Source organism: Girardinichthys multiradiatus, chromosome 14, assembly GCF_021462225.1.
Source record: "Girardinichthys multiradiatus isolate DD_20200921_A chromosome 14, DD_fGirMul_XY1, whole genome shotgun sequence".
Lineage (NCBI taxonomy): Eukaryota > Metazoa > Chordata > Actinopteri > Cyprinodontiformes > Goodeidae > Girardinichthys > Girardinichthys multiradiatus.
The window spans coordinates 41776125-41803940 of NC_061807.1; the positions used below are offsets into that span (position 1 = coordinate 41776125).

Here is a 27816-nt window from a genome sequence, read left to right on the forward strand (position 1 = left end):
CACTGCCTATGATTTCTTTGATATGCAAAAAATGTTGTAGCAGCAGGCTGGAGGAAAATTTTACTATTGAAACTGCTGACCAAATTTGCAACTTAGGCTCTTTTCCATGCCTCATAACCATTTATCTACATAAAAAAACACTTGGATATGCCATATGCATAGTTACCCATGGCAAAATGCAAAAATCTAGAGCTGCCCTTCATTTCAGTATATTTTACTATGTACAGGGGTTGGACAATGAAACTGAAACACCTGGTTTTAGACCACAATGATTTATTATTATGGTGTAGGGCCTCCTTTTGTGGCCAATACAGCGTCAATTCGTCTTGGGAATGACATATACAAGTCCTGCACAGTGGTCAGAGGGATTTTAAGCCATTCTTCTTGCAGGATAGTGGCCAGGTCACTACGTGATACTGGTGGAGGAAAACGTTTCCTGACTCGCTCCTCCAAAACACCCCAAAGTGGCTCAATAATATTTAGATCTGGTGACTGTGCAGGCCATGGGAGATGTTCAACTTCACTTTCATGTTCATCAAACCAATCTTTCACCAGTCTTGCTGTGTGTATTGGTGCACCGCCTTCAGGATACAATGTCTGAACCATTGGATGCACATGGTCCTCAAGAATGGTTCGGTAGTCCTTGGCAGTGACGCGCCCATCTAGCACAAGTATTGGGCCAAGGGAATGCCATGATATGGCAGCCCAAACCATCTCTGATCCACCCCCATGCTTCACTCTGGGCATGCAACAATCTGGGTGGTACGCTTCTTTGGGGCTTCTCCACACCGTAACTCTCCCAGATGTGGGGAAAATAGTAAAGGTGGACTCATCAGAGAACAATACATGTTTCACATTGTCCACAGCCCAAGATTTGCGCTCCTTGCACCATTGAAACCGACGTTTGGCATTGGCACGAGTGACCAAAGTTTTGGCTATAGCAGCCCAGCCGTGTATATTGACCCTGTGGAGCTCCCGACGGACAGTTCTGGTGGAAACAGGAGAGTTGAGGTGCACATTTAATTCTGTCGTGATTTGGGCAGCCGGGGTTTTATGTTTTTTGGATACAATCCGGGTTAGCACCCGAACATCCCTTTCAGACAGCTTCCTCTTGTGTCCACATTTAATCCTGTTGGATGTGGTTCGTCCTTCTTGGTGGTATGCTGACATTACCCTGGATACCGTGGCTCTTGATACATCATAAAGACTTGCTGTCTTGGTCACAGATGCGCCAGCAAGACGTGCACCAACAATTTGTCCTCTTTTGAACTCTGGTATGTCACCCATAATGTTGTGTGCATTTCAATATTTTGAGCAAAACTGTGCTCTTACCCTGCTAATTGAACCTTCACACTCTGCTCTTACTGGTGCAATGTGCAATCAATGAAGACTGGCTACCAGGCTGGTCCAATTTAGCCATGAAACCTCCCACACTAAAATGACAGGCGTTTCAGTTTCTTTGTGCAACCCCTGTATATATATATCCTTGCAGAGGATGTGGTTCTTATGTCTACAAGCCCTGAGCTTCATGACTTGTAGACATAATTCACAATGTTTCTGCTGAACTATATTGTGGACTTTGCTGAGGGTCAGCTCATACTGTTCCTTAGTTGATGATCCTCTCTCCCTAGAATTAACATGTTTGGTGAGAAACCAGTACTAGAATTCTAAGCACTGTGGTATGCTGCACTGTTTGAACTTTTCCAAAAGTTATGAGGTCTGCAGAGATATTAGCTGCCTTTTTTCTGGTGATCCTCTATGAAGACCTAATTGTTGGGCGCAGTCTGGATCTGTCTTGTTTTGTGGATGAGTCAAACCACAGTAATGGATGTGCACAGGACAGACAGTATAATGGCAGTGTAGAAGATGACCAACAGCTCCTGTAGAAGGTTATATGTCTTGAGTTGCCTCAAGATACACAGTCTCTCTCTGAGCCTTTTTCTGAACAGTCTCTATGTATTAGGACCACCTCAGGTCCAGAGAAAGGTGGTTCCCAGAAACTAATAGTCATCTAGTAGACACAGTGTTGTTAATTATGGTGAGATGGTGCAGGGAAGAAGTGTGGGAGAAGTTCTTTGGAAGTCCACTGTCAGCTCCACAGTGTTGAGCGGGTTAAGCTCCTGATGGTTCTGACTGCATCAGTGGATCATCCGATCCAACTCCTGCTATTGTCCTGGATTAGACCAGTGACAGTTGTGTCATCTGCAAACTTCAGGAGTTTCACAGACGGATCTGATCAGGTTCAATAATTTGTGTACAAGGAGAAAATGAGCGGAGAAAGAACACCCCCCCACGGGAGCGCTGGTGCTGATGGTTCTTGTGTGGGAGAAGATGATTCCCAGTCTCACCTGCTGCTGTCGGTCCTCCAGGAAGCTGGTGATCCACTGACAGGTGGAGGCCGGGACCTTGAGCTGGGTGAGTTTCTGGTGAAGGATGTCTGGGTTAGTGGTGTTAAAGGCCGAGCTGAAGTCCACAAACAGGATCCTGGTGTACATCCCTGGGTGTTTGAGGTGTTCCAGGATGAAGTGTGGCCTCAAGTTGACAGCATCATCTGCCGATCTGTTTGCCCGGTAGGCAAACTGCAGGGGGTCCAGCAGGGGGCCTGTGATGTCCTTCAGGTGCTTCAACACTCAAAGGATTACATGATCACATGGCGTCAGGCCTGTAGTTATTTAATCCTGTGATGGTGGGTTTGTTGAGTTTTGGGATGATAGTGGAGCATTTGAAGCAGGAGGGATCCTCGCACATCAAGAATCTCCGCTCTGTGTTTATCATTTATCCCATGGATGAACTAAACTGTGTCTCCAGAATTCACATTGAAATGGTTGGAGAATATGAATAAAATTTTTTTTTTGCTTCTCTTTGGTGATTTTATGTTGTTCTTTTAAAATAAAAATTAAATCTAATTTAATTTTCTGCTCATTCTTACTTTCAGACAGAAAAATTAAGGACCTCTTGTTTTTATTCATTAATGGTTTAGGATGACAAAATCAGAATCCAAAACATTTACAGACCTGTGCAGTCAGGACAGGCAGTATCTCCAGCACACTGGCATGCACTAACACTTTCAAAATGCAAGGCTGTTTTGAAAGACATGACGTTTTAGTCCATGTTCTCCCATAAAATCATGACTCACATGACATGATCATTTTAACATGAATCAGAAAACACTGTTCATGCTACAGTTATGATCACCATTACAGTTTGTCTTAATGTGGACTTCAAATTCTCATGACTTTAATATCCAGATGTATGTATTTTTAATGTATTTCAAGTCTACCATCCATCAGTTAAAGAAAGAAAATGTTTATTTTTTTTAACAAGTTAAGTTTTTGATGGTCACTCCGACGATCAGGCGCTCTCCGACGAGTCCCGCTTCCAGGCCTGGCTCCAGGGTGGGAGCCCGGATCCACCGTACCGGGCGACGTCACGGGCCTCGATTGTGCGGTCCTCGTGAAGGCATCCTGAACCGCTCTTTGTCTGACCCGTCACCCAGAGCCTGTTTGCCATGGGAGACCCCACCATGGACATTTAAGCACCAGACAACTTAGCCTCCAGGATCATTCAAGCACTCAGACCCCTCCACCACGTTAAGGTGGCGGTTCAAGGAGGGGCACACACACACACACACACATAAATATGGATGGAAGAAAACCATTTGGAAGAAGATCAATGTTGTTTAGGAATGTTTAGTAAGATTGTGCACACATTTGAAAATAAAAAAAGGTTTAAATCACTTTGGAGATGTTTTAATACTTAGACAATAGAGTGTATGAGATGTACTTGAATCCACCATTAAAGTGCATTCAAGTTTCCACATAGAAGCTATGGGAAACCCGGAGGTGCCCGGACTTGGACTTTAGCTGATTTTTCTCCAGTACCAGTGATGTTTGCACTCAGCTTAACGCTGTTTCAGTTTAGCGCAAAATAAGCTAACTACCTTGTTACTGTTGAAAAATTCATAGACTGACACAAAGGTTTGGTTCTGTCCACCTTTCCTTAAATTTAATGATAGCTGGGAGCCCTATCTGTTTTTATGTCACTTCTTAAAGTTGCACTACAGAATGTTGCAATGCGCACTTAGTTGTGCACATAAACATTCTACATCAGTTTAGGTATAAAAAAAAAAACACAGTATTTGTTAGGTTTTGCAGCAGGTCATCCTTGTGGTAACCCTGTTTAAGTACATGAAAAACATTTGTTGCATAGCTCCAACATAGTCAAAACTGATTTATCAAGTTTAGCCATCTTTATCTCCTTGATAAACACCAGGTGGATCGACTCCTTGAGGTGGATCTCTGAAGCTTTAACTTGGATCCGAAATGGTTCTCAAGCATTACTTTTCTAATATCACAATGTTTATTGTTTTGCATTACTTGAAAGGGCAATTTTTCATAGCTGTTCATGCCGGTGTGTTATTTGTTTGCCAACCACCATAAGGTGCCGGAGTTTAATATTTTACAAATAAATGTCTGTTTTTTTTTTTTTTTTGCAGCTGGGAGCTTCCAGGAGGTGTGCTGTCTCGTTCCTCTTTGGTGGCTGCATCCTCTTCCTGTGTGACATGTGCTGCTTTTCATATTGGTTTGAATTCTTCCACTGAATGTTAGTGAGCTGCACAGGTGATCTGGTGATGGCTGGGATGCTCAAGCTCCGTCTATCCTGATATATATTTATTATCTATTGACTGCTTTACATCCCAGTGTAATCACAAAATGCTTTAACTAGGACATTGATATTATCTCTGACTCCTAGAAGCAAAACATTTTTATCTTTCTAAAGACTACACTGAAATAGAAATTTACTGAAAACATTGTTACACTGATGATTTATCAATATAACCCTGATATTGGTAAGTCTATACTCTTGTATATTTTGTATTTTATTTCTTTTTTGTGACCAGCTTTCTTCATTCCTCTTTAATGTAACCGTTCCCCTACGATACAGCTCCACCTGGTGTACATGAGTGCACACATATCTAGAGTTGGTAACCCATTGAGTTGTTAACCAGTTTTGTAGTACAACTTAAAGTGCCTGTGACACATTTTTTCTCACAAATGCAGAAATTGAAAGAAAGTATCTTAATATCGAAGGAATTGGGCAGTCATTGACATATTAAGATTAAAGAAGTGATAAAAATGACTAGAAGGGAAATCTCCAGTCATTCATGTGCGAGCATCAATGATAAACTGTTCAAGTAGAAGCCAAGTTGCATTAAAAACAGTGTTAATGTTGTGAAATGGTGCATTGCTGGTGGTGGCAGGATTACAACAACAGCAGCTGTTAGTTTGCACTATTTTCCTGAAGTGAAGAGGATCACACCTACCTGGATCAGAGCTGGGAAACTGATGAGGGACAGATGGGCTGGTCCCACCAAGCACAGCCTGCTGTGATCGGAGAGCTTTTTGGTAACGAACAAGAAACCTCTGAATTCACAAGAGAAATTATGTCAGAGGTCAGTTGTTTCACTCAGCACTGTATTTGCTGTAACACTGGATTCACACTGTATCTACTCCGGTCCGGTCTGGTCCGCTGCGAAGCCCAGAGGAGCTCCAAGAACCATAAGCAGATGGTGCAATAAAAGCCAGTGATAAATGCAGCAGCAAGTCCAAAAAAAACTCTTTCTGTGGAAGTGTAACCAGTTAAACTGCTTCATTTTCATTTTATGCATCCAGATATGTTCATGTGTTTTGTTCTACAATGGGTGAGTTCCCTGAGTGAAGCAATATTTGTTGCTTAATTTGATGCATTTAATGTTTCATTGTTTGGTTTATAATAGTTAACCCAGTAACTGAACTAATTGATCTATTGATCAACTGCTAATATATACACATGTTTATATTAATATGTGTGCGTCCTCCTGGACACCTTCCTTGAGAGGTGTTCCAGGCACATCCCACCGGGAGGAGGCCCAGAGGACGGCCCAGAACACGTTGGATGGACTATGCTTCTCGGCTGGCCTGGAAATGCCTTGGCCTCTCTCCGGAGGAGCTGGAGGAGGTGTTGGGGGAGAGAGAAGTCTGGGTGTCTCTACTGAGTCTCGGAAGACGACGAGTACGGGTAAAAGTGTTAGACTTTTCAGAGCCATAGTAATGACAATGCAGCCACAAAACAATTACGTGCATATTGTTGTGGATTTTCTTATAAAAGTGGGAGAGAAGACAACTCATTAACAAGATAAAGACCGGTCTTTGTCTTTATAAATTTATTCAACGGCATTTAAGCGATTGAAGACTCTGTCACTGAGTTTAGTCATTGAAGCAGAGCAATGAACAGAAGTCACAAACAGTATTTATACCAGAATGAGGGTGTTCTCTCAACTTGAAAGAGTTTAGAAATAGGGACCCTAGGCCCCACCCCGGGTCAGAGGTAACCAGGTTATTTATGAGAGCACCCATCTACCATCCCTTTAGATACAACACTTCAGGGAGTGTTAACCATAAAATTCCTGATAATGAATTTAGATCCATCTGCTCTTAAGTAACCAAAACACAGTCGTCAGAGAGGAGAGGTAAAGAAAAATTCTGAACACTAAAAGAATTTTCCACAAAAATATCAACTTAAACAGAATCAATACAGCATTTCAACCAACTGTTTCTTTTAAACCCTCTTCTTAATGCATCTTACCTTTAGCTTCATCAGCTACACTGGCCCAGCTCATGACATTCAGGGTGTGTTGGGATATGATGCTTGCAGAGCTCAATGTAGAGATTTTTGGGGGCACCTACCCCACCTCCTCCACATGCTTTGAAACAGTGAAGCTGCATTCACGATTCAAAACCTACCATGACTTTGAGAGGGTTCTTTTGTCTACCATAAATAGTACACACACAGGATTTGGACTTGTGTGTTTTCAGGGAAACTATTTAAGGTTGTTCAGTGTGGAAATAATTCAGTTTTTGTCATTTCACTAAGCTAAAATAAGGCATTTTATTTTACAACCTAGTTAATTACAGGTTTTATTTACAATAATAAACAGCAAACAATGTTTTAGACTTTTTTATTTACAAAACTAAAACAAAATAAATGGATGCCAATGCAAATGGTTGTTCCAGTTTGCTAAATAAAAACCTTGTGCTGGATATTAGTCTCCTGTGTTGGATTTCAGCGGTCAAAGATTCTTGACAAAACTGGCGCTGTCTCAAAGTATAATCCAACAGCTTCAGTTAAAGAACTGTAACTGGTAACAAGGTAGCTTCTTCATCTGAGAGATCACGGGCCAGTTCGATCTCTGGAACAGTTACAGTGTCTACCTGATAGTTGTATGGTCCATTCCAGCAAAACATGTAGTCTTCAGAAACCTGAGTGGAAAATAACATGATTAGCCCTGTCATCACAATTAGTCTTACCTTAGCTATGTGATTGTTTAGTTCTTGTATTGGCAATAAATGTGCGCATGAAACATCTTTGTATTGGGGAGTATGTGTTTCATGGCTGTTTTTAGGTGTAAGTATATTAACCTGTATATATGTAGAGATAAGCACAATAACCACTTATCGTTTTATTAAAAGAACCTTTATCGTACAAAATCAACTTTGAGCTTTTAACTATGTTATAATGCTATACTTTTATCAAAGTCATGCCCAAAGTGGTATTTTGCTTGATTCTTGCATGTCTGAGTAATTCCCGTGAATTCTGCCCTCTGAGCAGCAGCCCCTCCCTGTCTTGAAAAACGAGGGGTCCATAACCAGCCTACATAGAGCAGTCATTACCCACCCCATGCAGGATGCACCTACCTTGTGCTCGGCTGAGAGCAGGTGTTTTGCTTCTCTGTTGAGGTTGGGCATTATAAAGGGCTATTGGAGGAACGTTTGTGTTTTATGTGATTTAAATGTTGTTAAAGACGAATTTCATTGTTTTATTGTCCAACATATGACCTGAGAATGTCTGAGATGATCCAGTGTAAAAATCCTTATTTGTTTTGGGTATCAGATGGTGATATGTTGAATTGGCTTTTTGAGAGATATGCTCATGTTGGCAAAATTTATAGGGAGAGCACGGATGCTACGACAAACAGTTTATTGTTTCTTTATTGTATTGTTAATGTATGGCTACTTGTTAACAGTGTCATATACACCTGTATGGGCTGGGCACATGGGGTGCATAACAGTTTAATAAGAACTTCAAACTCAAACATATATATATATATATATATATGTATATATGTATAGGTATTCTCTTAAACAAACTCCTTAAGCATACTTTATAATAGTGGAGAATGTGAACAGGTTTATTCTTCTTAGTACCTTTTGAACATGTTAAGATCGTGAATATTTTGTCATTGTGTTTCTGTATTATTCAAACATTCTCAGAATAAAGCCTTATCATCGCCACCATCGATGGATGCTCACATACACTTTAAACTTTTCAAAGCTGGTTAGACATTTTGAACATGTTACGTGAAACGATAAAAAGCTGCAGCAGTGCTTTGAAACTGTAATTAACAATTCAATGCCAGAATTAACGACAGTGACATTTCATAGTAATTTGTCACAGTAATAAAAACAAGACTGACACCATTATGTCTGAATTAAAACGGGCAAACGTTTAATGGCATCCAGTTGGATTTGGATACTTTGGGCTCATCAACATGCATGTTGGTGAATGCAAATCTGGCTTTATGTTTTTTCTGTCAGTAGTGGAGGCCTCCTTCATCTTCTTCCATGGAGCCCATTATGGTTCAAATACAATGGTTGTGGATGGATTTCCCTGATTCCTATTTGGCAACTTCAGTCGCAGGAGCATGCTTGGAGATGATCTCGTAGCCTTTAACAGATATCTGTAATCTTCTTTGTGAACTCATTCTGGTCCAGTTCAGTGAGGTGCATATAATGGTACAAAACTATCACCTTTCAGGAGAAATTAAGCCTTGTCTCAGTGAGCTTATGTAAGAATTCAGTCATGTACATAAGGAAACCTTTCACTACATTGTACAATACTGTGTTAAAATGCATACAGACATGGAAAGTCATGTCAACAATGTGAAATGTCATATAAAATATCTTACCGGTTTTATTTGTGGTTTCAAATAAATTTGAAATAATCTATGAACATTGTTTCATGAAATGTACTATTTCACACGGAAACGTCACAAGTAAAATATTGCCAAAATAATTATAGACCACAAAGGCATACAGTCCAAAAACCTGAAAATACCTACAGCCTTAATAGGAATCGGTATATCCCCTTTAATGGGATATACAGTGGGATCTGGATAAAACCCATAAAATAAGTGACTGTTTAGTACCTGAGAATGTTGCTACAGGTCAAAAATGAACTAGGAAGTTTAATGAAACATGCTCTCTTAATGTCTGCAGACAGGTAAAAACATTTTCAGAGACGCTTTATGATCATCTCTAACCGTGTTTTCCAAATTATTAGTGCATCCCACTGTCTTAGACTGTGTAAAAGTAACCAAAAATGATCTCAGGGTCTATGTCACAACTTGTCTTTACTTCATCTTTCATGATTATTATGATCAGTGTACTTTAAAGGTGGGTTATGGTGCTGGAGAGCACCTGTGACTCTTATATGTACCTAGATGGCGGAAACAGCGCCCACATTGTTGGCAACAGTAAGGAGTAGCCCCACTGTGGATCCTCTGGTGTGTGTACAGATTTCCTAGCTCTTTAAAGCATCGACCACACTCAGGGCAGGCATATGGACTCTCACCAGTGTGCACCCTTTGGTGTCTCTTGAGACCAGAAAGCACTGAAAAACCTTTCCCACACTGTGGGCAAGGGAAAGGGCTCTGGGCACCACTGTGAACCAATCTGTGACTTTTTAATCGGGCGGCATGGCGAAATCTCTCGCCACATTCTGGACACATAAAAGGTTTTTCTCCTGTGTGGATGCGCTGGTGTTGCCGTAGGTTGCCAAGGTAGTTAAAATGACGACCACAGTCCCCACATTCATAACCCCCATCAGTTTTAATCTCTTTTTTCCCAGGTCCCCCTCCTTGACCAATGCTAAAACCAGAGCTTATTCCTGGGCTGCCCTCACTAGTCCCCTTTCCAATGCAAACAGAATCACTGCTACCATCTTCCACAGTGGGTCCACCTGAGGAGATGAACTTTTGGGCCCTGGAGACCTGGGTATCATCAGCATCTGGGTGTATGAGCTTGATATGATCCTCCAGAAACACAGAGTCAGGACAAAAGGTTCCACAAAGTGAACAGATGTAGGTGTGACTTGTATACTGCTGGCCTGAAAAAAAACATTAATATTTTGGTTAAATAAACACAACAGTAAACACACACACTCTCTCTCTATATACAGGTCCTTCTCAAAAAATTAGCATATTGTGATAAAGTTCATTATTTTCTATAATGTAATGATGAAAATTTAATATTCATATATTTTAGATTCATTGCACATTAACTGAAATATTTCAGGTCCTTTATTGTCTTAATATGGATGATTTTGGCATACAGCTCATGAAAACCCAAAATTCCTATCTCACAAAATTAGCATATTTCATCCGACCAATAAAAGAAAAGTGTTTTTAATACAAAAAACGTCAACCTTCAAATAATCATGTACAGTTATGCACTCAATACTTGGTGGGGAATCCTTTTGCAGAAATGACTGCTTCAATGCAGCGTGGCATGGAGGCAATCAGCCTGTGGCACTGCTGAGGTCTTATGGAGGCCCAGGATGCTTCGATAGCGGCCTTTAGCTCATCCAGAGTGTTGGGTCTTGAGTCTCTCAACGTTCTCTTCACAATATCCCACAGATTCTCTATGGGGTTCAGGTCAGGAGAGTTGGCAGGCCAATTGAGCACAGTGATACCATGGTCAGTAAACCATTTACCAGTGGTTTTGGCACTGTGAGCAGGTGCCAGGTCGTGCTGAAAAATGAAATCTTCATCTCCATAAAGCTTTTCAGCAGATGGAAGCATGAAGTGCTCCAAAATCTCCTGATAGCTAGCTGCATTGACCATGCCCTTGATAAAACACAGTGGACCAACACCAGCAGCTGACACGGCACCCCAGACCATCACTGACTGTGGGTACTTGACACTGGACTTCTGGCATTTTGGCATTTCCTTCTCCCCAGTCTTCCTCCAGACTCTGGCACCTTGATTTCCGAATGACATGCAGAATTTGCTTTCATCCGAAAAAAGTACTTTGGACCACTGAGCAACAGTCCAGTGCTGCTTCTCTGTAGCCCAGGTCTGGGGAATGCGGCACCTGTAGCCCATTTCCTGCACACGCCTGTGCACGGTGGCTCTGGATGTTTCTACTCCAGACTCAGTCCACTGCTTCCGCAGGTCCCCCAAGGTCTGGAATCGGCCCTTCTCCACAATCTTCCTCAGGGTCCGGTCACCTCTTCTCGTTGTGCAGCGTTTTCTGCCACACTTTTTCCTTCCCACAGACTTCCCACTGAGGTCCCTTGATACAGCACTCTGGGATCAGCCTATTCATTCAGAAATTTCTTTCTGTGTCTTACCCTCTTGCTTGAGGGTGTCAATAGTGGCCTTCTGGACAGCAGTCAGGTCGGCAGTCTTACCCATGATTGGGGTTTTGAGTGATGAACCAGGCTGGGAGTTTTAAAGGCCTCAGGAATCTTTTGCAGGTGTTTAGAGTTAACTCATTGATTCAGATGATTAGGTTCATAGCTCGTTTAGAGACCCTTTTAATGATATGCTAATTTTGTGAGATAGGAATTTTGGGTTTTCATGAGCTGTATGCCAAAATCATCCGTATTAAGACAATAAAAGACCTGAAATATTTAAGTTAGTGTGCAATGAATCTAAAATATATGAATGTTAAATTTTCATCATGACATTATGGAAAATAATGAACTTTATCACAATATGCAAATTTTTTGAGAAGGACCTGTATATATAATCTCATGAGACATCACTGACGATATGACTATGATACGTTGTAGTCACCATTTAACAAGTAGTCAGTGTACAACTTGTGTAACAGTAAATTTGCTGTTCCCTGAAAATAGCTCAACACACAGACATTAATGTCTAAACTGCTGGCAACAAAAGTGAGTACACCCTTAAGTGAAAATGTACAAATTGTGCCCAAAGTGTCAATATATTGTGTGGCCTCCATAATGTTCCTGCACTTTCCAGACAGAAGCAAAATGGAGGAGTTAAACAATGCAGTGAAATCTCTTACAACCAAACCTTTTCAGAGGAGATCGTATCAGGAGAAGCGCTAAGTAAAAGAGCTGTCCCGATCAGCTGAGCATCCAAATTTTTTATTTTTTTATTTTATTTACCGTGTCCTGTCCGGCAGAGTAGCGCTCAGAATTGTTGTCTGAGTGCCAAGAAATTGCCCAACAGATTTACTTTCACAAGCAGAGCATCACAGCTAATGCTTTAAAGCTCTGCTTGATATTTATAGAAGAAACTTTATTATAAACTTATTTGGGAATATTTCAATTGTTACGGACACGGAGACTGAAATGAAAAGGAAAGAAGAAGCTCAAAAAAGAGAGCAATGGGGGAAAAAGGGGAGAAAAGGAAAAAAGAGTGGAGGAAAGAAGGATGAAGAGAATAAAAGATTACACCCTGCTTGCTTATACACCTGCAGCTGTTTTTTTTTTTTTTTAAGAAAATAGTACACAGTAATTCTGAATGTAAAATGTACTTAGTTTGAGGTGCAGCCCAAAATAGAACATCTGTGTATCTGTCAGTACCTGAAGCTTAACACCTGTGAGTATGAGTGTGGACGCGCTTTTGTATAAAAGGTTTCTCCACAAAAATATGCAATAGCGAGTGTGAGGACCCACAGACCTGCCCCAATGTCCCTGGACGGACACTGAGGAGATCCGAGCCACAGACATCCAAAGGCCCCCCAAAGCACAGGAACCCCAGGACAACTACTGCCGGGGACTACTGCAACCCCCCAGAGAAGAGCAGTGGAGAGTCCCAGGAGAACCACCCAGCAGCGACAGTGCAGAAGCCCCAGGGAGCCGCGGCGACGGGGCCTGTCAGCCGTCCACGCCCGAGCAGATCCAGGCACGGACCCAGAGGCCCAAGACCCCGGGACACACCACCCCCCAAGCAGAGGCCCGACAGAGCCCAGGGGGCCAGGCCCCAGCAACCAGCCACCGGGAGTGAGCCAGCATACACCAAAGCACCCGACCGCGGACACCGAGAACCACAAGTACACGAGCGGGCAGAGACTCCAACCACCGGCAGGCGGTGTGGCGGGGAGGAAGCTGATCCAGGAGAGGGAGCAGTCCAAGACCCAACCTGTCGCAAAAAAAAAAAAAAAGAAAAGTACAGGCACACACAGCCACAATCACCCACTCCCACCCAAGACCCGCCCCCCAGCCCTGACCCGACTAGAGGGCCCACTCCCTCTCCCGGCCTCCGACCACAGATGGGAAATAGCGAACGGGGGTGTGAAAAGACCCCATGCCTGCCTCCGCCAGCTCAAATATGGTGTTGATGCGTGTTGTTGTAGTGTGCATTTAAAAAGAAAAAAACGGCGGGGAAGAAGGTGGAGAAGCACAAGGTCTCTAACATCCACCAACCCCGTGAGGTCATCATGGAGGACAGGAAGAGGATTCCAGAGGCAACCTGTGAAGCTCTAGTGAACTCCAGGTCCAAGAAGCCACACAATATATTGACACTTTTGGCACAGTTTGGAAATTTTCACTTAGAGGTGCACTCACTCTTGTTGCCAGTGGTTTAGACATTAATGGCTGCGTGTTGAGTTGTTTTGGGTGGAAGGTAAATTTACACTGTTATACAAGCTGTACACTCACTATATTACATTGTATAAAATTGTCATATCTTTAGTGTTGCCCCATAAAAATGATATAATACATAAATATAATAAAATATGCATAAAAATGTGCACTCACTTTAATGAGATACTGTAGCATTTGTAAGGAAAAAGCTCGGATGCTAGTTGTATTACGTTTTTAAATCATTCATTCATTGTAACTATAAAGGAGCCTTCCAGTGGTTAACACTTAATGATTTGTATAAGAGCTGACACAATGAAATACTAGGGACTTGTGTAAAAAGTGAGGATGCATCAATAATGAACTGGATATGAAAATGTTCGCAGCCCCAAGGCCCCTCAAAGGCTGGCTACAGAAGTTTCTACCCTTATTGGTCCCTTTTGTAGACAGAGGGTGAGCTTAGAAGCTGTTGATAGCACATATTAAAGTATGTACACAGCGGTTTAAGGGCAGCCAGTCTTGGAATGGGGCGCTGTGAGGAGTCATGTGGGGTGGAATAATCCAAGGAGGGAATATTCTGGGATATTCTGCATTTCTGATTTGGAGCTGAATAAGAATGGAAGTGGAACACAGAGAACTTCACACCCTTCTTCCTCTCATAATTTAAAAAAAGACAGCAACCAGAGAAAAGGGAGATACTTTCATACAAGGTTTTATTGGAACCTGATAACATCTAAATGATACTGAGTTAAGGGTGTATTCACACCTGCACAAAAGGTCCGGACCAAGGGGGGAAACCAACTCTGGTCCATTTAAAGCATACCAACAGTGACAGGTATGGATACACCATAAGCTTAAAAAAAACCATATTGCACATGCTTAATGGATATTTGGTTAAGCACATTAATAACATTAGCAGCTACTGAGTCTCATTTAGATGTGTCTCCAGTTCATATTCCTCTAGGTTTGTCTTCTTCCCATGTGTAGACATGATTTCTGATCGGGAAGAGCAGAGACTGACTATTTACATCTATTTGCATATGTAAATGGAGGCAGGATGAGTCTGGGAATCTCATGTGCCCTTTGGGATGTACAATGGCCAGCTTTCTTCCCATCGATTGGGATTCGTCTTCTGAATCCCAGTCAAGAGACGGGATTGGCAGTGAGTGGATCACTGATTCTCATATCATTATTAAATAAAAAGAAAATAAAGTCCAAATTAAATAATTATTATTATGCTTTTCACCACTGAAAATCATATTATCATTCTTCTCTAGAAGTAAATGATTTGAACACTTTCACAACAGGCCAGAATAACAACAACTATACAGCAGTTCCTAGAAGCTACACCTGGCCTGGCTCTGTGTCTACCTGTGACACCTTTCTGGAGAGGGGAATTGTCCAAGCTTCTGCTGGCAGCAACTTAATGCTCACCTTCTACCAATGATCCACTTGGCCCTGTCTTTCAGTGTTTAACCCTTTCTCTCTCCTAGACATGGCTACTGACTGAGCTTCTACTGTAACTAATTATATGTACTCTCTTTCAGACTCTAACCTTGAAAACTGTCAGTCATCAGTCAGTCATTTTCTACCGCTTATTCCATAGTGGGTCGCGGGGGAGCTGGTGCCTATCTCCAGCAGTCTATGAGCGAGAGGCAGGGTACACCCTGGACAGATCGCCAGTCCATCGCAGGGAAACACACAAACAACCATGCACACACTCATTCATACACCTAAGGTCAATTTAGAGTTACCAATTAACCTAACAGGCATGTCTTTGGACTGTGGGAGGAAGCCGGAGTACCTGGTGAGAACCCACGCATGCACAGGGAGAACATGCAAACTCCATGCAGAAAGACCCCTGGCTGGGAATTGAACCCAGGACCTTCTTGCTGCAAGGCAACAGTGCTACCAACTGCGCCACCGTGCAGCCCACCTTGAAAACTGGCTCCTTTAGTCGTTTCACCTAGAAAGAAAGAACAGATAAACTCTGAGCCAGTTTTCTAGGTGAAACGACTAAAGGAGCTACATCCATTAACATTTACTTTTCCTTCCCATAGAAAGTACTCCTGGATCAGTGCTTCTGTGTTCTTTTTGTGTCTCTGCTCTGTTCTCTCAAACCTCCAGTCGGTCGTGGCAGATGGCCGCTCACACTGAGCCTGGTTCTGCTGGAGGTTTCTTCCTGTTAAAAGGGAGTTTTTCCTCTCCACTGTCGCTACATGCATGCTCAGTATGAGGGATTGCTGCAAAGTCAACGCCAGTGTCTGTCCACTGTCTCTACATGCTCATCCGGGAGGAGGGAATGCTGCAAGTCACTGACTGGAAGCAATCTGCTGGGTTTCCTTAAATAGAAAAACTTTTTATCCAATTTGACTAAAACGCTAACTCCGACTGCACTGTTCAATGGTTAGGATTAATAGGAATGTATGAACCTGACTGTTGTGAAGTGCCTTGAGGCAACATGTGTTGTGAATTGGCACTATATAAATAAACTCAATTGAATTGAAACTGAGTACGCTGTGAGACACACAATGATTAGGATGTAGAATCTTCAAGAAGTTAACATTTAAACAAATAATTGTTTGTAATCCACGTCTGTTCCGCACCTGCCTCAAGCCGGTCTGAGTTGTCTTCCAAGGAACTCCGTTCCATCCCTGGGGGGCTCTGGGGCTTCGAGGAGCACTCAGAAAGCTGGACATGTGGAAAACAAACGTGGGTTTGCTTCTGTCCACTGCCCTCCATCCTGGACAACTCTTCTACACTCCCATCGTCCTCAAGCACGCTGGCTCGAGTGTTTTCACATTCAGATTGCTTCAGGTCTAGGAGAAAAGAAGAGGAAAGTCTTCTGATACATAAGATATCATACCATGAAAAAGTATTTGCCCCCTTAAAGATTTCTTCTGTTGCTTTTTTGTGACACTTAAATGTTTCAGAGTATCAAATTATTTTTAGTATAAAGAGAAAGATGACCCAAATAAATACAAAATTCAGTTTTCATCTGATGATTACATTTATAATATGACTGACCTAATATAGATATAATAGTTACCTTACCTGTAGGGAAAATATGCCACATCACTGTGAGCTTGTTAGGAAGTAAGTAAACATTGATATGAAGGTTTATGGCTAACAGCTGGCCACAGGTACACCATCTGTTTAAGCTAACTTTAACCGTTTAAAACAACTCAAACTGAAAACGGTCATTTCAGTTGAATTTACTGTAACTCAGCAGATATTAACAGCCAAGACGTTGTTACATTTAGCGCTTCTTTATAAAAGATAGACACTGGGTTTGATTTTTACTTATTTTATTACATTCCATATTCTGTTTTGTTTGATAACATTCCAAACTTAAGGCATTTTGGCTCTTTTGTCGGATTTTTCTCTCATTAGCTTTTATCTTTTCCTGTTGCTCTTAATGTTAATAGAAGGACCGCAGGAAAAAATGACAAAAAGTTAGAAAGTTTGTAATTCCACTAAAGAAATAAACAATGTTGCCTTGAGAATTAGTTTTTAATTAAATCATTCAGTGAATGATTTCAGCTCTAGTAGGGATGAATTAACAAAGTGTAGATACGGCATGAGGATGCAAATCACTGACCCTGAGCCTGAGATGGAGGACACACTGGAGGAATCAGTGCCTTGCTTTTTACCTAATGTATGTGGTAGATCTGCACAAAATAATCTGAATTGATGAAGTGAAACAAGAAGAAAATATATATGTATATAAAAAGAAAACTGAAAATTAGCATCTGCATATGTGTACAGTGTTAATTCTCACTGTGTTTTACTTCAATCATTTGTTACTACCTGATAATATTTCTGGTGGGACGTTAAGACTGTAGAATCTGGTTGGATACATGCTGTTGAATGGCTGCCATTTGTTTTATTTAATAACCAATAAAGACATTGCTAGAAGAGAAATCTGATGCTCAAACTTTACATGATCTAATAAAATGATTTCAACCGAACTAAAAGGTGAGTAAATGGGTGAAAACATTAGGAGAAAACAGCCAGTGCTCCTTTAATATTTGATGACTATTTCATAAAAAAATCTTTGGAATAACAGGATACTTTTCAACTGTTTTGAATTGATGCTGTTTCCTAATTATTGTATAACTGCTTTAGCTCCTAGCTCCGTGTAAATATTCAAACACAATTCATCCCCGATTTGAAGCTTGAAAGGTTGACGCAGTAGTTTCACATATTTGAAGACGTAATGAACATTGACTGAACAAAGGAAAAAGGGAATTTAGACATATTAGTTTTGTGTTTCAACATAGGTATATACTGCATGGGACAGATGTTCAATTTATATTTAATACTTATAGTGAATACATTTACGAATACTGAGTATAGTGTAAAAACCATTTGGGAAATAAAGGTTATTTGGTATGCTGTTAAAAATAAGCTTCACTTTTTGAGTCAATGTCTTGGACTGAAAACCTGTTTAAACTTTAAAATTAGTAGGAGGAATTCATGTAATTTGGTTTAGTTGAAACAGCATTGATCACGTAAAACAAAAAGACTTACATCAATATTCTAATAACTTGATGGTATTAAAGCCATCAGAGATTCAGAGATACAGGTGTCAGCAGATGATATGACTTCACAGGTCAAAGGTTATCTACTATATTTACAGTGCTGAGAAAATATATTTGCCATCTTACAAATTTCTCCTGTTTTGGCTTTATTTCCCACTTAAAAGTTTCAGATCATCAAACAAATTTTAACATTGGATAAGAATAACCTAAGTAAATATAAAAATCTGCTTTCACCTGATGATTTCATTTATTAAGGTAAACAATCTGTCCATTAGCAGCAACAGCTGACATCAAGAGTTGCTGACAATGAGTCTTTAACATCACCGCTGAGAACCTTTGGTTTACTCTACTTTAAAAATGGCTACTTTGAAACAGCATTTTGGTTGTTTGAGTTATTCAGAAGTGGCCTTGCTGCTGTGCTTTGGACCACTGTCCTGCTGCCAACCAAAGTGTGATTGGGCTTAAGGTCCTGTACCGATGGCTTCACAGCATCCAAAATTCCTGATTCCATCAATTATGGCAAATCTCCCAGGTAGCCTTGCAGCCCTTACATGGATGTCATTTTGCCCAGTCTCCTTCCTATTGTTGAACCTTCAACACTGACCTTAACAGAGTCAGGTGAGGCATGCAGTACTTTAGAAAACCAAGGAACAAGCTGGTCGGCCAGCAGGAGCATCTAAAAAATGAGGTATACACTTATTAATGAAGAATTTACGCCTTATATTTCATAACTTCCTGCCCTTGGCTGAAATACTTCTTGCACTGGTCAGAAGTATTTGTACCTGTTGATACAACGTGTGTACTTGTTATTATTATTATAGTGTGTGCATTGTTTGCATTAGGTTCCTTTGTCAGGGCTCTTAAATCATCTGTTAAGAGATTTTATACTCGTGCTGCAACTCTTTGGCTTGTGCTACAAAACTATCAACCACTGTTGAGATCGTTCAGCTCACTGAGAAGTTCTATAGAGATTACTTATTATTTCTGTGGGTCATGGAATAGTTGTGCCTGGGTTTAAATGGTGAAATTGAGCTCTGCTTTTTTTTTTTTTTAAGTAGGTTAGTCACAGTTAATTCATGATTTAATGAGGGGCAATTGCTTTCTCCCCAGAGAGCCAGGTAGATCTGGATAGCTTCTCTCTCTTTAATGAATGAAATCATCATCATTTGAAAACAGTTTTTTGTATTTACTCAGCTTATCTTTACACTAGAATCTGTTTAATGAACAAAGGACATGAAACAAAAAAGGTCACAGACAATAATCTGAACTTCTTCTTTCTGCTGGGCCTTGAGAACGATTCTTGGCCATGGTTGGTTGAGTGTCTCCATCCTGTGCAGCACAATGACCAAGGCTGACCCTGATACTGCAATATGAACTAAGTCAATGAAACAAGAGTGTTGCCACAGGAAAGACCTTCTCATTGCTGCTCCAGTCCTGGATCGGCCAGTGCCCTCCAGGTCAATGGGAACCAACCTGTTCCCGTTGCGTGGAATGACCCACGTGGAATGATCTGGACCAGTGACACTTTACTATTAACTGTTTAACATACAGTGTTTTAAGCATATGAGCACCTGCTTTGATTTGATTTTAAAGTCACAAAAATATTACTTACTACATTTTGAAGCAGCTAATATTACATCTATTGCTTACTATAAATATTCATAATTTGAATAAATACTATGACAAAATATATGGAAGGAAAGGGTTGTGTTTTGTAATGTGATTGCTCCTTGACACATCCGCTTTCTTAATATAGGCTTTGAATTATGATCATTGTGTTATATATAAGCCATAGTTTTCTTTTGGTTAAACTGGTAATGTTGATAAGATCTTGTGTTTAGGCAATACATACGATTGATTAATATGCTGGCGTAAAAATTTGCATTCTATTTAAATGAACATTTACAAATATTACTTATCAGCATCAATAACAACACTAAATCAATCAGTTAGTTGAAGCACTTATAGTCTGCTATAATGTTTCCATCTCGCCAGGAAAACATAAAGGTTACCACAGCAACAAATATTCATGCAGTTAGTTTACCTTTCAGGTCTGAAGAACATGCCCCTGGTGCTGCCCATTCATAGTCATACATCCGTTTGCTGCCGATGGGAGGCATACTGAAGATGTAATCTGAAGTGGAGTCGGGGTCTCCTCGCACCGGCCCTGAAGCATCCACCCTATTGTCCGACCACAGGTTCAGAGAGTGCATTTCCGGTTCTTCCTCAACCTCTTTTTCACCTCTGGCTTGGCTAACCAGCTCCGCGTCCATTTCACCGCAACCCTTCGAGTTCTTGTCTTTCATCAGATAATCACAAATAGCATCTATGTTCTCCCTCTTCACCTCGGGAATGACAGATTTGGCTCTCCTAGAATCGACGCTGGTATGCTTGGATCCAGGATTGAAAGGGAATTTCATGCAGCCAGGCTCCGTGGAAGGCTCCACACTCGTTAAGCCATCTCTTCCATCCCTCTGAACTGTTTCAAGCTTAGCCTTTAACTTTTCAATCTCCTTATTTTTCTCGCGCAGCTCCATGTTAAGGACTTGTATCCGGATACTGACCACTCTTTGGATCTCCGCCTGAGCTGTCTCCAGAACCACGGCTATGTTTCTCTTTAGGTGCTCCGTGATGTCGCTGACCGAGCACAGGAGCTCCTCCTCGCGTTCCAGCTCCATACAATCGTCGTCATCTCTGTTCGTTGTCCCGGCGAGGTCCATGAAGGCGCAGTAGAGCTCAGGAGACCGCTTTGTTTCCAGAAAACTGGGGGTTCTTTTGCGACTCATGGATGACCGTCAGCAGTGGTTTAAGCTGAGAGCTACTCCGAGCTAACTCGGTGATGCTGACGGCGGATGTGACGTCATTATGCCCTCAAAACAAGATATCGCTGTGACTTGGCTGCTGATTGTAACATTACGTGGAAGCAGCAGCCATCTTGGTACGGGAGATCCTCATAATTCACGGCAGTCTGCTGTAAAGGGCTGCGATCTATCGATCGATCTAGAAACCATCATTTCCTTGGAGAGGGAAGACTGTATTGGAGAGCTCCTTTCTACCCCAGTTTTTTATAAATTGAGTTTGCTGTTGAACTTTTCAATCTTTTCCACTCTTTTATTTCCAAAGAAAGAACACAATTGTCTTGTACAGGACACTTTGCAATGTGGTTTGGGGAAGCTAGAAATAAACTCACAATCTTACAGCTGTCTTTTTTACAGCTGGCTCTTTATGCTGAGCCACAGAGGCCCTAGTACAGTTAAAGTAAAAAAGCAATACTGAAGAGGCCATGCACAAGAAAACACAATTTATTGGAAATCAATGTAACTCTGTCAGGTGTTATTACATCAAGAAATCAGTCACAATTACAAACATTACCTTATTTCTTAAAAACCTAGAATGCATCTGAATTGCATTCCTCAAGTAGATTGGGAACTTTCAATTTATTCACAGACAAGAAAATTAGATTAGTCCAACTGCATTTAGAAATGTTCAGTCTTTTATAAACATGCTGGGAAACTGCAATACTTTAGGTAAGAATAGAAGAATAAAGTATTATGTGTAGAAATCATATGGTAAATGATGGTCATCAAATATATAATCTGAAAAGACATGTTTCTTTACTGAATAATTGTACAAACTAACAGAAAAAACTAAAATATGTATTTTTTTTATATCAAGCTATTTTGACCTAGTTTCTAATAAAAACTGACTGCGAATGCAAATTTAGGAATTGTCTTCATTATTTTGGGTTTTACAGATTTGAGCGAAGGGATCCAACCACAGGTTTTTCTGTGCAGAACGTCTTCCACCAGGAGGGACGTTCCATTACATGACTGCCTTGCATCACCGTTGACCACAAGTTCTTGTAAAGCTAGAAGAGGGATACAGAAAAATAAGGCTTAGCTTAAATACAACTGGATTTATATCCATAGTGCAGAATTCCATACCAACTGGATCATTTGTCAGTACAGCAATTAACCATAGCATTATAGCATCTCACAGATAAAGGGAGTAACCCTCAACATTGTTCTGCTGAGACAACCTGAATCCTAGTATTTTTACTGATCTTATTTTGACATTTGCCACCAATATAAACATCTCTGTCGACCTTTCACACTTTAGAAGTTAATATTACTGTACTTTACACTGTAAAGACTTATAAGATGTGTCTATAAAGTTTATAGACACATCAATTTGCAAGAAGACTGCAGTGGGCTGCCTCAGAATTGCTATGGGTTCACAACAATCAGTCTAAGGTGCTCACCCAGTTTTTATTCAATTCAATTCAGTTTATTTATATAGCGCCAATTCAAAACACATGTCGTCTCAAGGCACTTCACAAAGGTCAGGTACATACATTCCAATTAATCCTAACCATTGAACAGTGCAGTCAGATTGAGTTATTTATTCAAATTGGATAAAAAGTTTTTCTATCTAAGGAAACCCAGCAGATTGCATCGAGTCAGAGATTTGTAGCAGTCACTCCTCCTGGATGAGCATGTAGAGACAGTGGACAGTCACTGGCGTTGACTTTGCAGCAGTCCCTCATATTGAGCATGCATGTAGCGACAGTGGAGAGGAAAAACTCCCTTTTAACAGGAAGAAACCTCCAGCAGAACCAGGCTCAGTGTGAGCGACCATCTGCCACGACCAACTGGAGGTTTGAGAGAACAGAGCAGAGACACAAAGAGAACAAAGAAGCACTGATCCAGGAGTCCTTTCTATTGGAAGGAAAAGTTATTGTTAATGTATGTAGCTCCTTTAGTCGTTTCACCTAGAAAGAACAGATAAACTTTGAGCCAGTTTTCAAGGTTAGAGTCTGAAAGAGAGCACATATAATTAGTTACAGTAAAAGCTCAGTCAATTGCTATATCTAGGAGAGAGGAAGGGTTAAACACTGAAAGACAGGGCCAAGTGGATCATCTGTAGAAGGTGAGCATTAAGTTGTTGCCAGCAGAAGCTTGGATGATGCCCCTCTCCAAAAAGGTGTCACAGGTAGACACAGCGTCAGGCCAGGTGGAGCTTCTAGGAAGAGAAAAGAGAGAGAACACAAAGTTAAAAACTGAAATAACAGCAAATAATGCAAAATTGGAGAGTAGTGTGAGAATGTAGCGAAGAGGGTGAAAGTGGTCGTTATGTCCAGCAGCCTAAGCCTATAGCATCATAACTACAGAGATAGTTTCAGTTTCAGTTTATTTATTTATATAACGCTTATTTACCACAATGTCGTCTCAAGGCACCCCACAAAGGGTCCGGAACGGAGCAGGGCCGCCGGGGAGCCCAGACCAAACCACAGAGTGCCAGAGCCCAGCCACCCCAGAACGGGCCACGTGTAGGAGCACTAAGTAAAATAATAAACTGATAAAGTTTGTCCATCTAGAGCCCACTGATGGCCATTGTTATACTAAAAACCACAAGGATCGGGATACCTCTCTCTGTCAGACTAATTATAACCATTGGAAAAGAGAAGGGGTCATACAGGTAGCAGAAATGGAGGGTGTGTTTGCACCTCAACCATAACTGAGCCGGTTTAGGCAAAACCTGACTCTCTCTTACTCCATCCAACAGGGAGGGAGGAAGGCAGAGGTAAAAAATAAGGAAGATAGCTCAGGATAACCTAAGCCACTCTAACTATAAGCTTTATCTAACTATAAGCTTTATCTAACTATAAGCTTTATCAAAAAGGAAAGTTTTAAGCCTAGCCTTAAAAGTAGACAGGGTGTCTGCCTCACAGGCCAAAACTGGGAGCTGGTTCCACAGGAGAGGAGCCTGATAAGTAAAGGATCTGCCTCCCATTCTACTTCTAGAGACTCTAGGAACCACCAGTAAACCTGCAGTCTGAGAACGAAGTGCTCTGTTAGGAACATATGGAACAACCAGATCTCTGATGTATGATGGAGCTAGATCATTAAGGGCTTTGTATGTGAGGAGGAGAATTTTAAATTCTATTCTGGATTTAACAGGGAGCCAATGAAGGGAAGCTAAAATAGGAGAAATATGATCTATCTTTTTAATTTTCATCAGAACTCTTGCTGCAGCATTTTGAATCAGCTGAAGGCTTTTAACTGCATTTTGTGGACATCCTGATAGTAAAAAATTATAATAGTCCAGCCTTGAAGTAACAAATGCATGGACTAGTTTTTCAGCGTCACTCCTGGATAGGATATTTCTAATTTTGGCAATGTTCCGGAGGTGAAAGAAGGAAATCCTAGAAACCTGTTTAATATAGGATTTAAATGACATGTCCTTGTCAAAAATAACACCAAGGTTTTTTACTTTATTACGGGAGGTCAATTTAATGCCATCCAGGTTAAGTGATTGACTAAGCAGTTTCTTTTTTAAAGACTCCGGTCCAAAGACGACAACGTCTGTCTTGTCTGAATTTAGAAGCAAAAAATTTAAAGTCATCCAAGTATTTATGTCTTCAAGACATGCTTGTAGTCTATCTAACTGGTTGGGCTCATCAGGATTCATGGATAAGTAAAGCTGAGTGTCATCAGCGTAACAGTGAAAATTTATCCTATGCAGCCTGATAATTTGACCTATTGGAAGCATATATATAGTAAAGAGAATTGGCCCAAGCACTGAACCCTGTGGTACTCCACAATTAACCCTGGAGTTTGAAGATGATTTATCATTTACATGAACATACTGGAGTCTGTCAGACAAATAAGATTTAAACCTGCCTAGCGCTGTTCCCCTGATCCCTACAGCATATTCCAGCCTTTCTAAGAGAATATTATGGTCGACTGTATCAAATGCAGCACTGAGATCTAAGAGGACAGGTACAGACACAAGTCCATTATCTGAGGCCATAAGAATATCATTAGTGACTTTCAGCAGAGCTGTTTCAGTGCTATGATGAGCTCTGAAACCTGACTGAAACTCTTCAAACAGGTCATTGCTGTGTAAATGCTCACACATTTGATTAGCAACTATTTTCTCAAGAATTTTAGATAAGAATGGAAGATTGGATATAGGTCTGTAATTTTTCAAGTCATCTCGATCAAGCGAAGGTTTCTTGAGTAAAGGTTTGATTACAGCTAACTTAAAAGCCTGTGGTATATATCCGTTTACTAAGGATAGATTAATCATATCTAAAATGGGGCTGGTAATCAGAGGGAACAGTTCCTTAAATAATTTGTTATAGTTTATAGTTATTTGTTTCCTCACTAGGCTTAGTTCCACTTATTGTTTACGTTTTAGTTCATAGTAATTCTAGGTCTTCGCTTCTCTGCTCTTCCTTATCAGATAACGTTGTCCTTAGATTCTAGTTTCCCTTTGGTTTTCTTATAGTTTAGTTCCCTCGTGTCCCTGTGTTTCCTAGTTCTTGTCGCCATAGTAACCATTCATTCCCTCAGTCTCCACAGCCAGTTTCTGTACATGCTTCCACTTCTCTTCTAATTAACCTAGCTTATCTCTCATTGTTCCAGTCTTCTTCTCCCCCTGCTTATATACCCAGTTGGATTATGCTTGTTGTAAATTGGAAAGTCAACACCAGTGACTGTCCACTGTCTCTACATGCTCATCCAGGAGGAGTGAATGCTGCAAGTCACTGACTGGATGCAATCTGCTGGGTTCCCTTAGAGAGAAAAACTTTTTATCCAATTTGAATAAATAACTGAATCTGACTGCACTGTTCAATGATTAGGATTAATTGGAATGTATGTACCTGACTTTTGTGAAGTGCCTTGAGACGACGTGTTGTGAATTGGCGCTTTATAAATAAACTGAATTGAATTGAATTGAATTAAATTCTCTTCTGTGAATCTCCTACGACCTTGTAAGTGCTGATCTCTGAGCCTTAATTAAAGAAGATCTGTTTTCAATATGTTGAGGTCAAGCGACTATTTGCATTTTGGTCCAAAACAACCTCAGACCATGATACCCCAGTCCTTAGAGGGTTTATTCAGCCTTGGTTAACACTATTCAACGTTGGTTAACACTAGCCTCAGAGAATTCCTGGATTCCCATGCTAACTCCACTCCATTAGTTCTTTCCACACTTTCAGCAAGTCCATATTGGAGTTTAAGGATTTCTGCTCAGTCATGGAAACCCATTCCATGAAACTCCCTATGCACTGCTCTTGAGCTAATCTGAAGGCACGTGTAGTTTGTCGGTCTCTAGCGAATGACTCTGCAGAAAGTCAGCCACGTCTGAGCACTATGCACGTCAGCATCTGCTGTCCCCTCTCTGTCAGTTTACATCATCTACCACTCTGTGGCTGAGTTGCATACATTCCCAGTTGCTTCCACTATCTTATAATACCACTGACAGTTGATGGACGAATATTTAGGATCAAGGAAATTTCACGACTGGAGTTGTTGCACAGGTGGCATGCTATCAGAGTATCACGCAGGAATTCACTGAGCTTCTGAAAGCAACCTATTCTTTCACAAATGCTTGTAGAAATGCCTAGGTGGTTCATTTTATACACCTGGCCATGGAAGTGATTGGAACACCTGATTGCAATTATTTGGATGTGCAGCAAGCAAGTGTACAAAGATGCCTTGCTTGCAAGGCTACCAGCCTATCTCTCCAGAATGAACCCTAAAAACAATACAACACTCCCAGAAAAACCACAGCACATTGTTAGTGCTGATTTCTAAGATCCACTTCCAACTGGAGAAAATGCACTTTCAATGATTTTTAAATTCACTAAAAACTGCTGGTGTCATCTCATTTCATATACGAGATTTTCAAAAAATACCTTTATATTTATACAGAGAATACAAAACGTATAACTCTGTAGATATTAAAAAAAGATTCCTAATTTAACATATGTGCTTATTTTCAGTAGCAGTCTATTGTGTCCTTGTTTTTATCGGTACCGTTTTGCTCTTTGTATATTTTATTTTTTGATAGTATTGATCATTTTAATAGCAGTAGTTTTAAGGTATTACAAATAATTTAAGACAAACGCTGTCTGATTGTCAAATAGGAGTTAGCGAATAAAGTTAAATTGCTTTTTTAAAAAGAAGTTCAGACTTTCAAAATAAATCAAGGAAGTTGCCTTTGGGTTTTAAAGGATAATATGCTGGATTAAGTTCATGTCAACACGAGTCATTACATGATTATTGCGATAAAAAAAAAAAATGTGATCAAAATCGATCAAAATGTCTCTGTCTTCATCATGTAAATATATGAGATTTAAAATGACTCAAAATAATGCTCTTATTCTGAAGGATACAGACAGGAGGTGTTCGCCCTGGTGGCTCAAAAGCTCTGCACAGTTTTGTAGCAGGACAGATGTTATCGTTTAACTTTCACCCAGTGGAGGAAAGAAAATGAGCAGAAGTACCTGAACAAGGTCAAAGGTAAGAAAAACGCACAGAAAACCTGCTCTGAACACACCTAACCAGAAAGTTCTTTATACGGAGGTGCTTATTGTTTACCAAACGAGTAGCGAAATCTTCATTTGCTGTGCTTTGCTTAGAAACCACGCAGAAATACAACTTTCCTGAAATATAAAATGCATTTAGGACGCAGATGTAACTTAAGGCCTTATGCACTAATGGAATAAATGTTAGAATAATGTGCTAAATATGTGTGTGTGGTATCTTAACAGGGATATGTAGTGCAGTTGAAATATTTCATAATATCTTGGATTAAACTATAA

At 40.7% G+C, this 27816-nt stretch overlaps 2 protein-coding genes across 3 annotated transcripts in view; one reads left to right on the forward strand and one right to left on the reverse strand.

Moving 5' to 3' along the window:
• Positions 1–8519: 8519 nt before the first annotated feature.
• znf16l (zinc finger protein 16 like) lies at positions 8520–21905 on the reverse strand. Of its 2 annotated transcripts, none has more exons than XM_047386911.1 (3): positions 20245–21902; positions 16263–16475; positions 8520–10203 (listed from the first exon to the last, which is right to left on the reverse strand). In XM_047386911.1, exons 1-3 carry the CDS (start codon positions 20984–20986, stop codon positions 9497–9499), a joined length of 1662 nt encoding a protein of 553 aa, XP_047242867.1. In that variant the 5' UTR covers positions 20987–21902; the 3' UTR covers positions 8520–9496. The 2 variants fall into 2 exon arrangements, with proteins under 2 accessions (XP_047242867.1, XP_047242868.1); XM_047386912.1 differs by having other exon boundaries at positions 9829–10203; positions 16267–16475; positions 20245–21905.
• Positions 21906–27398: 5493 nt separating this feature from the next.
• acox3 (acyl-CoA oxidase 3, pristanoyl) overlaps positions 27399–27816 on the forward strand; it is a 39397-nt gene continuing 38979 nt past the window's right edge. The window contains exon 1 of the mRNA XM_047386724.1: positions 27399–27514. The gene's annotated coding sequence lies outside the window, so the exon portion shown is untranslated. The remainder of the gene's footprint in view (positions 27515–27816) is intronic.